A 14,971-nucleotide genomic window follows, 5' to 3' on the forward strand; every position below is an offset into this window, starting at 1 on the left:
AAATGTTTGATATAGTGTATTTTTTTACATGAGTAATTCGTTTTTCACATATTTTTACATGATTTGTGGTAGTTAGTTAATTTAAGCAAAAGACGCCAACAACAACAAACTGAGGAGCCATTTGGGAGCCATAAGAGCCTGATCTTTATAGTGAGCCGAGCCAAAATAACCATCTCTCTGAAAAGAGCCGGAATTCCCATCACGAATGTGAACTGTCATTCAAAACCGCGAGTTTGCTCGACCCCCACCTGGATTGTCACGCATGCGCAAAGACGATCTGCCAGTGGTTTATAATCATCAAAATGAATCCGTGTTTTCGTTTAAAAAATGTTTATCGACTGATTTTTTGTTTTCACGTGACTTAATTTTGAGAATTTGTCCCATTTTTTATGGAAAAAATAACGACTCCCCCCCAAAAAATTACGCCCATATCACGCCCATATCACGTGACAGGAACTGCCCGACGTCACATGCTTCGATGCGGAAGCGGTCGTCATCGTAAAATACGGTGAGTTGGATGCTACGTTCAATTTGTTGCAATTTGTCTCGTCGATTTGTAGACACGGGCGCTTTTTTCTCTGTTTAATACTAATAGAATTGTTTATACCGATCTTGGTGGGTGCTTTTAATAAAATTCTGTCAGGGCGTTTTTTTCTACCATGTAGCCTCGATTGAGTGTATTTGTCTTGTGAAACATTGCAATGGCATGATATCCCACGGGGAAAAAAACTGATGAAATATCATCACCCTTCGAAAGACTTTTTTTTCTATTTGCATATAAATAATAATCCATTTTATTTTAAGCGCATATGGTCATATTTTCGTCCGATTTCCTTGCAGCATGTCAACATGTCGTGGATTAAGGAGGGCGAGTTAAACCTACTGGAGAGGATTTCAGCCAGTATCCTCAAGGTATGAAAAAAATCCCGTACAGTGATACCTTGGTTTACGAACTTAATCGGTTCACAGACAGAGTGTGTAAGGCGAAAAGTGTGTATCCCAAAAAATAATTTCCCATAGGAAACCATTAAAATGAGAATAATCCGTTCCCAGGTTCCCATAAAACATCATTTTCTACTTTCTAAGTCTTAAAACTACACAAAATGGACCTTATTTTATACATAATAAATGTGCTATAGTATTATAATTAAATAAATAAACCTGTACTGTATGATAAAGTCGTTTTATTGACCTTTGTGATGTCGTTGATGGCTTGATGGAATCGAGTGGCCGGTTTCATCTGCATTAAACACTTGATGAGGAACGTTGCCTTCTTCTTCCACCATCTTGAGGAATGATTCGTTGTAGGTGCTTTTCTGTGATAATTTTATCTAGTTCCTCGTCAATTGTGTTCTGCTTAGCTAGGTTGATAGCTTTTTGCATCAAGTGTTATTTATGGAGCCTGATTGATGGGATATTTTAACCTTGCAGGCTACTCTCTGCCTTTGAACTATCAAAGTTGAAATGAGTCCAAATTTCACTGTTTAGAGACTGTAAAGAGACTTCCTGTCTCTTTAATGTTTAAACCACCTCCCCTCACTGCTTCTTTCTAGACCAATCACGTGGCTTTAACCAAAGACTGGGGGCGGTGAATAGAGGACAAAAACAGTTGGCTCCCATTTTGTTGTTAGGAGAACGGGCTCGTTCGCGAACAACACATCACTCATTGTGGCAGCTCCGTGTGTATCCCGAAAAATAGTTGTTATGCCAAGGTAAAATGTTCATAAATTTAACGTTCGTAAACCGAAAAGTTCGTAAGCCAAGGGGTTCGTAAACCGAGGTATCACTGTACTTGTATTGAGGTGTTGATTTAGAATGAATTCAAAGATAATTGTGTCCAGTTTGATTGAAAACTGTCTGCTCCAAGGCGGGTCCTATGCCCAAACACGTGGCCTTCATCATGGACGGCAACCGTCGCTTTGCTCGCAGGAAGAACATGGAACGCCAGGAGGGACACACGCAAGGCTTCGATAAATTGGCTGAGGTGAGCCCGGCGGAGATTTCAAACTTTTGCAATTATTCCGCCGCTGCCAACCGCCCTCGCTTGTCTTCCAGACACTTCGCTGGTGCAAGCATCTGAACATCGAGGAGGTGACCGTGTACGCCTTTAGCATCGAAAACTTCAAGCGCACTAAGGACGAAGTGGAAGGGCTAATGGAACTAGCCAAACAGAAATTTGAAAGACTTTTAGAGGAACGGTAGGTTTTCTGTCAATCAGATTGACAGTGATACCTCGCCTGGTGTCGGGTGTCCTTCAAAGGCTTTTCTGTCGTTGATGTTTCATCAAGAAGACGTCCGCCATGTGTGCTTTTCATGCTCTTTTTTTAAACGCAGGGAAAATCTGGAGAAGCACGGCGTTTGCATCCGGGTGCTGGGCGACTTGAATCTGCTGCCGCTGGACCTCCAGCGACTCATCGCCAAAGCCGTGCTTGTCACCCGAGCTCACAATAAGTATGATTTTGTCCCTTGACACCCCATAATACCCCCCCCCCCCTAAAAATGGGGGAGACGATAACAAAACTGGATCCACTTTGAAACTCACATGGAAATTTTGCTAGCCACGTTAAATGTTGCCGCTAAATGAGGGGATGTAACTATTAGTTAGCTAGCTAGCTAGCTAGCTAGCTAGCTAATTTTCTATATATTTCAGTTATTCTGGGTTGAGTGAACGATGGCGCATGTGGCTGCCGCTGCTCACCCGCAGAAAAACTGATCCTGTGACTGTAAAGTGATCTTGAGAGTTTTGAAAGGCGCGAAGAAATTAACTGTATTATTATTATACAAGGATAAAAATGATATGAAAAGTTATAAAATGTGTACATTAACTGTAAACAGTTTGGTATATAATAGTATTAATTGAAAACAACAGATTGACAACGTATACTATCCTGTCGTATAAACATCGCGTCGGCCATTTTGAATGGATTTCAACTTACGACCGTTTTGTCGGGACGGAACCCGGTCGTAAGTCGGATGTTACCTGTATAACAGAAATAAAAAAAACATTCTTGTGTACCAGTCCACGACCCGGTATTGATTGATCTGCGGACCGGTACCGGGGCTTGGGGACCGGTTCTGTTGCGGTTCCACTTTAATAAAAGTTTTTGCTCTTTTCCCAACAGGTGTTTTTTGAACGTGTGCTTCGCTTACACGTCGCGATATGAAATAACCAATGCGGTGAGAGAAATGGCCTGGGGGGTGGAGCAAGGACTGATTCAAGCTAGGTAACGCCCATGCTAACACATAGCTTAGCTTGTTTTGCTTGATTTTTTTTTTTGTCCAAATTGTGTCACGAAATTTCAAGAGGAAGCCATTTGTTTGTTTATTTTCTTTAATCAGAATGATTTTACCATCAATATGAATGGTATTAATAATAATACCATAAAAATAGATATCTCGGGAGGTAGTTAGCGAGATAGCTAGCTAGCCAGGCAGATAACTTATAGATATTGGTTGATATAGCGCTTTAACAACAGCTGAATCTGGAACAAAGCGCTAACATGGAAAAAAAAAGGGACATGCTTCCCCCTTGTGGAAAGAAAAAGCATTGCCAAAGCGCATTTAGTGTATTTCTTGATTTATTTATCTAGCTATCCAGCTATCTAGCGAGCAATGTCGCTAGCTAGCTATTTGCCATCTATTTGCTATCCAGCTCCCTAGCCGGCGATCTAGCTAGCTAGCTAGCTATTAGCTATATGGGTATTTGGCTGGCTAGCTATCAGTGAGTTATGTATTAGCTAGCTAGCAAACGTTCTATCTATTTGAGTTATTATTCCGGGTTGAGTGAACGCTGGTGCATGTGGCTGCCGCTGCTCACCCACAAAAGAACTGATCCTGTGACTGTTAAGTGACCTTGAGAGTTTAGAAATTATTATTATAAAGCGATATAGAAACCAATATGTATTTAATTGTATTTTGTACAGTTGCCCCATTTCAAGATAAGATAACTCCAGATCCATATCATTTAGGAATTAACTGCTTTTTTTCTGATGAAAGAAAATAAGCTAAGGTTTTTAACTCCGTATTGAATGTTTAGGTAGTCCTAAAACTCAATATGTTGTGGGTCCTGGAATTTGAGTGACAATGACAAAAACCCTGGCACTGCAGTGGACACCTAATTGGACATTGTCTGCCAGTTAAACGTCTTTCATTTTTGTGTGTGAATGATTGTGTCAGTGACGTGTCGGAGGCGCTGCTGAGCCAATGTCTGTACAGCAACAATTCACCCAATCCCGACCTCCTGATCAGAACCTCCGGCGAAGTGCGCCTCAGTGACTTCTTGCTCTGGCAGGTGAGCATGACAAAGACTTTTTATTCATATTAATTGCGATGACTATTAAGTCATTTTTTTTCCTGCAACAGACTTCCCACACGTGTTTAGTATTCCAGTCCGTTTTGTGGCCCGAATATTCCTTTTGGAACTTATGCGAAGCCATCCTTCAGTATCAAGTCAACCACAAATACATTGAGGTGAGCCTTTGCTTCAAATAACCAAAAGGACAGATTAATCCAATAGGAGGACATAACAAAAAAAATCAAAATTCTAACAAATAAAAGCTTGAAATATCTTGCGATATAATATGTTATGAGTCTAAATAATATATGTACAGTGATACCTTGGCTTACGAACTTAATTGGTTCCCAGACAGAGTGTGTAAGGCAAAAAGTGTGTATCCCAAAAATTAATTGCCCATAGGAAACCATTAAAATGAGAATAATCCCTTCCCCATAAAACATAATTTTCTACTTTCTAATGTTCTAAGCCTTAAAACGACACAAAATATACCTGATTTTATGTATAATAAATGTGCTATGGTATTACAATTAAATAAATAAACTGTACTGTCGCTTTATTGACCTTTGTGATGGTCGTTGATGGCTTGATGGAATGAAGTGGCCGGTTTCATCAGCATGAAACACTTGATGAGGAACGTAGCCTTCTTCATCCACCATCTTGAGGAATAATTCCTTGTAAGCTTTGGCAGCTTTGTCGTCAGAACTGGCTGCCTCACCGTGACGAATGACACTATGAATCCCTGTACGACGCTTTAAGTTCTCCAACCATCCGCGGCCAGCCTTGAAATCATCAAAGGATGACGAACTTCCAGGTTGCCTCTTGACGATATCCAAGTGAAGTTGCTGTGCTTTCTCTGCGATCATTTTACCTAGTTCCTCATCCATTGTGTTCTGTTTAGCTTTACATCTTCGAATTTGTGATATTGCAACAGATGCAGGCAGACACACTAGAAACTTCATTAATAGCTGGTTCCCTTGCTTGTAGGTTCTTATCAAATTATACAGTATAATTTTATGTATAATAAATGCGCTTTTGTATTGTAATTATAGAAATAAACTGTACTGTATAATAAAGTGGTTTCATTTATTTTATTTATTATCTAAGCTAGCGAAACATCTCACAATACCATATCGCTAACTTCCAGAACGCACGCGACGTCCATCGAGAGCAACAGATGCTCCTGCAGCTGGAGGCTGACCGTACCTGCGCCTTCTCCGCTGAGCACCTACGGCGCAACGGCAAGCCGCCGGACGCCGACCGCAGGCAGGAAGCGCTATCGCGCTACGTCGCCCGACGCCAAGGGCGAGTTGACCATTTCCTGGAGGCGCTAACGAACAAGCGAGACTCGTTCTTTACCGACTTGTGCGAAGGCGTGGCCGTCTAAAAAAAAAAAGATCCTACCGGGCTTTGTTCTGCTCAGTGACCAGAAGAGGGCGACGTCAACCCCTATGGGGCTAAGAGAGTTACTGGTATATTTATAAATGTAGATTTCAATATACAGGTAACATCTGACTTACGACCGAGTTCCATTCTGACCAAACGGTCGTAAATCAAAATGGTCCTAAGTCGAAATGCATTCTAAATGTTGACTAGAAACTCGGAGGCTAAATGACTCACAAACTCCCCCACTTAAAATGTTAAAAATAGGGTCTGGAGGTTGTGGTCGCAAGTACGGGTGGTCGTAAGTCAGATGTTACCTGTATATAAAAAGAAAATAATCATGACGAGTAAAAAAAATGATGCGGTCAAAATGAAATCCAAGGTGTCCGTCATCTTTTAAAGTGCATGCCGTCCGTGGTTTGTGGAGTCAACGCTGTGCCGTTATCAACAAATGTGTCAATCATGTGAAGTTGGTTTTGACCACTTTTATTTAAAAAAGCGAATAAAGAGATTATTGATTGTCAATGTGTTGTGATTCATTCTTTTGCAGCTAATGGCTAGCTATAACTAATAGCCAACTAGATAGCCAGCTGACCAGCTAGATAGCATTTATCCCCCAATGATGGTAAGTATTGTTATTTTGGTGGAATTGTATTAATGAATTGAGCTGTTTATTTATCTGTAGGTATTCGTGACTTGTGTTCATGTAATGTCTTATTTAATTGTGGGATCATCAGATCAATCTTCAATTTATTTTAAAACGCATTTTAATTCCTGTATTAAATATACAATATATCTGCTGGCAGCGGTATTATTTCGTGGTTTGGCGCGACCCCTGGCGGCAATTACTTGGTACTTGCAACGAGACCCCCGCTCCAATCTCTCGTCTTCAAGCAAAAAAAAAGTGGCGGAGCCCCTAAACCACGTGACAAGGCGGTATCCAATGACAGGGGGCGCTATGTCCAACTGGTTCAAACTGGTTTGCTTCTTATATTTCATGGTTTAAACTAGAAAAACATTGCTTAGAGATATACATGCGCCATTTTAAGCGGCTCCCTTGTCTTCACGGTACTGCGACCCCCTCGTGAGAAGGAAAACAGCCCTTTTTTCTCGGTATTTTTATCCAATTTTATCCGCGACGACATGGCAAAAGCGAAGGTAAGATTTTTGTCTTCGTGCATGTGCCTTTTGACAGATTGGCGGTGTTTTTCGTTTCTGTTCTTTTCTATTTTTTAATGTTATTGGCAAGGTTATGCGAGGTTGTCGTCTCGCGTGTGGAAACGTCATCGCCATGACAGCCAGCCGAGGCGCGCAAACTGCGCAAACCTGCAACCAAACGAAAATAAACACGTCCATTTTTTGCCCCCCGTTGGTAACCTCACAATTAACTAATTTTCTCGTCAATAAAAACGTCGTACTATTTTTTCGCTTGTGTTTTATAACCCCTTTTTTAATTAAAAATCCAAAGTTTTGTGTTATTTTGGCGCCAAATTATATGCACATACGTGCTTTATGTTGACGTTTGCGTCACCTTGACGGTTAGCTGTCAATCAATATGTAGATTTTTTTTAATACGTGGGGGGCCTCATTGGGGGATGGGAGGGAATGTGACGTTTTTTTATTTTTTATTTATATTTTTTACCCCGACTCCTCTTAAGTTGCTTTGGCTAAGATTTCTTTACCCCCCCCCCCCTTCCAAAAAAGGACATTTGTCGAATCAAACTGTACATTTGAACTTGGCCTTATTGTTATTATGATTTTGTATTCGAATGACGTTTTGTTGATTTCCAGCCTACGGGGCGGCCATTGGCCAATTTCAGACGAAACCACCCCATTTCCGGGAGGTTTTTTTTTTTGAAGTGGGTATCAAAATGCCATTTTCGCCGTTGTTTCAAATATGAATTAATTTATACCCCTGTGTGATTTGGCAACGGCGATAAACAATTTCGTTTTCTCATTCGTAGATTCGTCGTTTCGTTCGTTTTCGTCTCTCTGCGCCCAAATAGACACCCACCCTCTCAAAAACAAAAACAAAGGGCCGGCTACGGATACACGTTGTCGTGGCAACTGTCGCCGCCCACTACTTATTTGAATTTAAATAAGAGCGGGAAAGTCACGTGGTATTCGGGCCCAGGAAAAAAAATCTAAATTATAATAGGGAGGTTTCCGTAGCAATTTGTTCCGCCTTTTTTGGGAAAATAACAATGAGAGTTTATTGTTGTTTTTAAAAATATAAATAAATATATATATTAAAAAATTAAATAATCATAAAACATTTCATTTTAAGCGCCTTTCAAAGCTCTCAAGCACACGTTACAGTCACAGACAAGCCTAGGTACTATAATAAATAAAATACAATCACAAATAGAATACAATAAATAAAATACAGTTATAAATACAAACAAGAGAAAGAGATACACAGAAAATGTTATGGTTATTGTTGTTATTCATAAAAATCGTGACAATATAGTAAAATTGGCAATTATGCTGTTGGAGTAATGAAATGTTTGACTTGTTGCCTTTTAATGTTAATCATGACATTAAATGTTTTTTTAACATTTTTTTTTTCCAGTCAAGTGCCACCATCGAGGTTTGTTACATTTTTAATCCCCTTACATTTTTGAATGTCACCGTTGCTACATTATGGCTACATTTTTACCTTCTTTCTTTCCACAGAGACGGTGTTCCCCACGCCTGTTAGCGGTGTGTTGCAGTCCCTTGAAAAATTAGTATTTTCAGACTCTCACTGCATCCATATTCATATTCATACTTGACTACTGTAGACTATGATTGTATGATCATAATTATGATATAATATGATTCATCCGTGTTACAAACTGTCAACATAAACGGTTGGATAAGATTGCATTGCGTCATTATATGGATATTTGGGCCTACACATGATGTCGCGATGTGACAACATTTTCTATAATAATTCATCACACATTTTCTAATACCATATTAAAGTGCATTTTAATAGCTTTCAAATGATGGATAGATTATTGTTCTATAACAAATAATAAGGAAAGAATGGAATTTTTAATTTTTGAAAGATTGACAGACAATAAAAAAAAAAATACTTGTTGTAAATACAAAGATTATTGTCATCCTGCAGAAACCCAAAGCCCCTGCGGTGGAAGTCAAGAAAAGAGCTGTCGCCAAAGTATGATTCCCACACCTATCTTTGATATTATAATGTTGAAAAATATTATACGGTGAGTTAATCATGACAACTTGTACTGTATTGCAGAAGGGGCCCAAAGCAAAGAAGACCAAGGCAGAGAATGGCAACGCCAAGGCCGAGGTAGAAACCTAAATACAGTGATACCTCAGTTCAGTTTACGAACCCCTTGGCTTACGAACTTTTCGGTTTACGAACGTTACATTTATGAAAATTTTACCTTGGCATACGAACTATTTTTCGGGATACACACGGAGCGCCACAATGAGTGATGTGCCGTTCGGCAACAAAATGGCAGCCGACTGTTTTGGTCCTCTATTCCCTGCCCCCAGTCTTTGGTTAAAGCCACATGATTGGTCAAGAACGCAGCAGTGAGGGGAGGTGGTTTAAACATTAAAGAGACAGGCATACGACAGAGAGGGAGTGAGAAAATGGATAGAAAACAGTGAAATTTGGACTCGTTTCAACTTTGATAATTCAAAAGCAGAGTGTAGACTGGAAGGTTAAAATATCCCATCAATCAGGCTCCACAAATAACCCGAACAAGCCATCTGTACACTTGATGCAAAAGGCTATCAACCCAGCTAAACAGAACAGAATCGATGAGGAAAAAGGTAAAATTATAGCAGAGAAAGCACCTCCAAGGGATCATTCCTCAAGATGGTGAAAGAAATAGGCTACGTTCCTCATCAAGTGTTTAATGCTGAAGAAACCGGTCACTCCATTCCATCAACGACCATCACAAAGGTAAATAAAACGAATTATAATACCATAGAACATTTATTATCCATAGCTCAGTGTCATCCAATCAAAATTGCGTTTTTCGCCAACTGCAGCCCCAACAGAAAATGAACAGAAAAAAAAGCGAGAATATGGATTTAGATTTATCGGCGAGCCATATGCAATCATCAAAACAACCATAATATGTACATAGAGCGCTTTGGCAACAGCTGAAGCTGGAACAAAGCGCTAACATGGAAAGAAGGGAAATGCTGCCCCCTTGTGGAAGGGAAAAACATTGCCAGAGGCTATGTCCAGCACTTTATCGGCAGTAATAGATAGCTAACAGCTATCTAATAGCTAGCTATTAGACAGCTAACAGCGAGCTATTAGATAGCTAACAGCTAGACAGCTAAGAGCTAGCTGTTAGCTATCTAATAGTTATTAGACAGCTAAGAGCTAGTTATTAGACAGCTAAGAGCTAGCTATTAGACAGCTAATAGCTATTAGATAGCTAACAGCTAGCTATTAGACAGCTAACAGATAGCTATTAGACAGCTAGTAGAGAGCTAGTTAGCTAGCTAATATATAGCAAATAGATTGCCAGTTAATTCCTAAATTCCTAGAAATTTGCCGGGAAATGAAAATAGTATCGCAATAAGCGAGCCATAGGTTCCCGACACCTGTTTTATGGGGACCTGGGAACGGATTATTCTCATTTGAATGGTTTCCTATGGGGAATTATTTTTTGGGATACACACTTTTCCCCTTACACACTCTGTCTGGGAACCAAAAGTTTGTAAGCCAAGGTATCACTGTAGGTAGGCGATGTAAAAAATCTCCGTTTTAATCAATTGTGTGTTTTTCTTGAAAAAAAAAAAAAAATAAATAAGGAACCCAAGACCGACGCAGCGGAATCCAAATGAGTTGACGTCAACAAGCTCTTTCAATCCGCTTCCCAGCCGGAAACCTTCTCCTACTTCCCCTTCCTGTGTACTTGGTGATTGTACAGTTTGAAAGAAGTATTTTTTACCAAGTTTTATATTACAAATGTCCGTTGTTCGGCTTACCTTGCACTCGATGTAACACGTGGTGTTCTCACGATACTCACTCATATCCATTTTGGGAATTTCGTACACCCCCCTCCCCCCCCCGCTCATAGCGAGCCCGTCTCTCTTTTTCCCCCTTTCCTGTCTTTTATTTTAACTGCTGAACTTTTAACACACATTCTTCAAACATAAGGCAGCTATTTTTAAAACAAGTCTTCAGTCACGGCTTACCAAATGTTTTTAAAACACTGTATGTTTAAAAAAAAAAAAAAAAAAAGATCTGCCGTCCTCCCCAAAAGACACATATCATGTGTATTCATTCATTCGTAAAACCCAATGAAGAAACTTGCCCATAAGCTATGTTGATGACTCCGATGGTTAACCTAAATATTGCTGAAATAAAACTTTTTTTAAAGCTCTAAATCGCCCTTTTTGATGTATATTCTGCAACATGCCAATAAAGAAATGAAATGTATTATTATCTGGCTATCCAGCTTCCTATTTAGCTGGCTGGCTGGCTAGCTAGGTAACTATCTAGCTATTTGCTATCTAGCTGGCTAGCTATTAGCTATATATTAGTTACCTTTCCATCTATTTGAGTTACTTCCTGGTTGAGTGAACGCTAGCTATTTATTTGCTATCTAGCTGGCTGTGTACCTGGCTGGCTATTTCCTATCTAGCTAGCTATTTATCATCTGGCTAGATATTAGCTATCTAGCTCGCTATTGGTTATCTATCTGGCTAGCTATTAGCTATATATTAGCTAGCTTTCTATCTATTTGAGTTACTTCCTGGTTGAAATGAAATGTATTATTACAAAGAGCAGAGGCCTGTCATGCTGCATTGAAAATAAATAACTGCGATCGCCGTCTTGGCCACTGGGTGGAGCTCTCGGTTCTTCCAGATTGGGGGAGGGGGGGGGGATGTGGGTCAAATATGACACATAATAATAATTTATTATTATTATGTGTCGGCTGTATTTTGCCGTATTGTGGGAGAATTGTGAGATATTTTCGATTGCGTTTTCTTCATTAAATATTAGCAGGAATGTTAATTATAACAAATATCGCTACTCGTAAAAAACGAAGTCGACCATCGAGAATTTGAAATTTTGGATTTGAGCCAAACTGCTCTTTGTAAAATCGCTTCACTATTTGTAATTTTTATTTCCCATATAAAAGTTGTAGTACGCCGTACATTATTTGAAGTAATAATTAAAAAAACATAATACGTATTTATAAATTGACAGGTATGATTTTATATTGGAGTTAGCCTCGTAAGTGCATTACTTCCGGGTTGAGTGAACGTTGGCGCTCACCTGCAAGCGAAAAAAAAATATTATCCTGTGATTGTAAAATATTTTTTTTTCTTTGAGAGTTTTAAAAGGCTCTAATAAATACTATGTATCATTATTATTATTATTATTATTATTATTATTATTATTATTATTATTATTATTATTATTATTATTATTATTATTATTATTAATAGTGTTGTTATTAATATACGTATCGGAGAGAGCGAGTGAGTGGACGAGTTCATTCCTTCAGAGATGAGAGGGGGTATTTCACGCATGTTCAAAGGCACATACACGCAGGCACCAGTGTGTGGCGCCACATCCCCCCTTTTGGAGCATATTGACCACGTCCACCCGAGCCCTTAAAGAAACTTTGTGTCTAAATTTAGTTTTGTACTTCTTCTACAAAATTCAGCCTGCTTACTTATTACTTCGGCAAGAAGAATTGTTTTCCTCATCAACTAGTGAAGACCAAGTGAAGGTAATTATGGACACATCAGGCCGTCAATACTCGCTCCATTAATGGTCAGGATGGTTCAATTAGTGTTTTCGTCGTCGGTGCGATTGACACGTTGTTGCCATTAAAATGTCAGCCGTGTGCGTTTATTTGCCTCCTAAAAGTGATTTGGGGGTTGCTCAGTCAAACGTGAAACCCGCGTTTTACTTTTAAATCATCAAATGTCTTAAATCGGCTCGAGACATGCACGTTGAATTAATTGCAAGCAACTTCCGCGTTCCGCCTTGCAATGTGCGTTCATTTTGGTTCAAATTTTCAACGAATCTTAAAGGACAACCGACACCTCGGACAAGTTGCGTTCATAATTTGTAAAATGACTTCTACTGAGCGTATTTTACCAAGATATCCACCGCATATAGCTATATTTTACCTTTTAAGATTTGCGCTGAATATTCAGGAAGTCTTGTTTTCGAGTTGGTGACGTTTCCAGACCTGACGTCACGGAGGGAGCGCACCTGATCGAGAAAGCGACACACAATGCATTGTGGATACTATGTTTGGTCTGAAAACACCGTGTTGATGGCGAAATTAGAAGCAAAACTACATAAATAACGCCATGGTGAATGGTAGTGTGTTGCACAAAGACTACTATCTGATACTAGTTGTCACAAATTCCCCACAGACAAATCAGCCCATTTCCAACGGAGGTTGTGCCATCTTGTGCCATCTTGTGCATTTGCTAGCCGCTACATTGCTGTCATTGACTGCTCGAATTGATATGGGAGGACTCCTTGAATCGATTGCAATCATGTATGCTTTCCTCTTCAGAACTATTTGAATCATATACATTAATGGATAATTAACAAGAAAGCATCGTCTCCCAATCTGAAGCCATTGTTTTGATTTTAGAACAAGGCGAAGTCGTCCTGGCGTGACGTCACGAACAAGGGGGCGGGACCTTCTGAAACTCGCCATTTCCGGGGTCATTTTGAAGTAGTTTTGGGACACTTGAACTCATTTTTATTGATGTTTTGCATGTGACTAAAAATATCAGCCTGCGTGTTTTGGCTATTTTAGATGCTATCAAACGTTTTTCTGATGTCAGTTAGGAAACAAAAAATGGTGTCGGTTGCTTACAAGAAGAAAAATTTATTTTATCTTCAATGTCAACTGTGCTAATGCTAGCGTAAGACATGCCAGCTAGCTCGCCCTCTCAAATCTTTCCCTCGTGACTATTATGGGATGAATTGAAATGAATTTAACCAATTCGCTAATTCGCTTTAACCAATTTTTTTTTCATGCTTGGGTGCCGATAAAGCGCTGGCCATACCTCTGGTGATGTTTTTTTTTCCCTTTCACAGGGGCATTTGCATTTTTTTCCATGTTATCCTTTTGATTCATTTGGTATAAATAAATATGGATGTATTGCATTGTATTTTGGACAGCCGCCCTCATTTCAAACTCGTATAACTCCAGACTCATATCATTTAGGAATTAACTCTTTTTTTCTGATTAAAGAAAATAGTCTAAGGTTTCTTACGCTGCATTGAATGTTTATGTGGTCCTAAAACTCAATTTTCTGCGTGTCCTGGAATTTGAGTGACAATGACAAAAACCCTGGCACTGGAGTGGACGCCTTTTTCCACATCGTGTGGCAGTCAATGAGTTAAATGCATTCTGCTAAATGAGATGTGCTAGCATAGAACTGAACGAGCGAGATGAGCGACATTGTGATCGGGCCTCGATGTTTGAATTTCCCACTTGGTGGTTTGCCTCAAACGCAGCACAATGCAGCCAGCCTACGGTGTGACGTAACCGTGGTGACAGATGTCCAGTCGCATCCAAACCGAGGCTTCTGATTGGACCCCCCCCCCTGCCCGCTCGCTCACGTTGTATGTCTTGCCTCCATTAACCGCCCCACTACCACCAACAGCCCTCCTCCTCAAAACACCCCGACTAGTCAACTAGAGACAGAGAGGGAAGCTGCAAAAAGTGCGGTTAAATGGGCGGGACCAAGACTGGAAATGAAGGGATTTGATTGGCTGCCGGGAGTCGAGTACACGGTGTACCCTGCGTACATTGATGCTTGACTTGGGATGATGCTAACTGAAACGGGCAGCCTCCAATTATGATAATAATCATCATCAAAATCATCTTAATAATAATAATAAGCAAATCTTTAGATCAGACTAAACACGCTCATCTTCACATTTGGCCTTTGTATGTGTGATTTGTGGCGTTTCGCCAACGCGAAAGTGGCACTTTTATTGTTTGCCTACGTCGAGTAGACGATTCCAAGAATAGTTCCCAGCTGACTCATCAGGGCTTGCTAGCCAAATGTTAGCATCGCGTAAACCACTCAATCAATAAGTGTGGTGGTTTCACACCTCAGCAGGTTTTTGGCTTTTAATGGTTGAATTCATTTTAGCTGCGCAAGAGTTGTGGAATTTGTGCACTAGAGACGTTTGTTGTATTTATTTGTTTGTTTGTTTGTGTATTTTTTGTGTGTGTGCGTGTGTGTGTTTGTTTGTGTGTTTGTTTGTTGTTGGCTATCTATTAGCTAGCTAGCTATCTATCCATTTGAGTTACT

At 39.8% G+C, this 14,971-nt stretch overlaps 1 protein-coding gene and 1 long non-coding RNA gene across 2 annotated transcripts; both read left to right on the plus strand.

Annotated features, from left to right (window-relative positions):
• The first annotated feature begins 461 nt into the window (after positions 1-461).
• On the plus strand, positions 462-6,202 carry dhdds (dehydrodolichyl diphosphate synthase). The gene is made up of 9 exons (XM_088998503.1): positions 462-508; positions 841-912; positions 1,868-1,984; positions 2,056-2,198; positions 2,335-2,451; positions 3,123-3,224; positions 4,177-4,291; positions 4,363-4,470; positions 5,442-6,202. The coding sequence occupies exons 2-9, from the start codon at positions 850-852 to the stop codon at positions 5,679-5,681; spliced, it is 1,005 nt and encodes a 334-aa protein (XP_088854629.1). The 5' UTR covers positions 462-508; positions 841-849; the 3' UTR covers positions 5,682-6,202.
• A 420-nt stretch (positions 6,203-6,622) lies between these two features.
• On the plus strand, positions 6,623-11,050 carry LOC148897254 (uncharacterized). The gene is made up of 6 exons (XR_016115421.1): positions 6,623-6,835; positions 8,250-8,267; positions 8,354-8,380; positions 8,793-8,840; positions 8,928-8,981; positions 10,472-11,050. It is a non-coding gene; the product is annotated as an uncharacterized LOC148897254 (long non-coding RNA).
• The last annotated feature ends 3,921 nt before the right edge of the window (positions 11,051-14,971 follow it).

Source organism: Hippocampus bargibanti, linkage group LG06 (assembly GCF_051943395.1).
Source record: "Hippocampus bargibanti isolate YZ-2025 linkage group LG06, ASM5194339v1, whole genome shotgun sequence".
NCBI lineage: Eukaryota > Metazoa > Chordata > Actinopteri > Syngnathiformes > Syngnathidae > Hippocampus > Hippocampus bargibanti.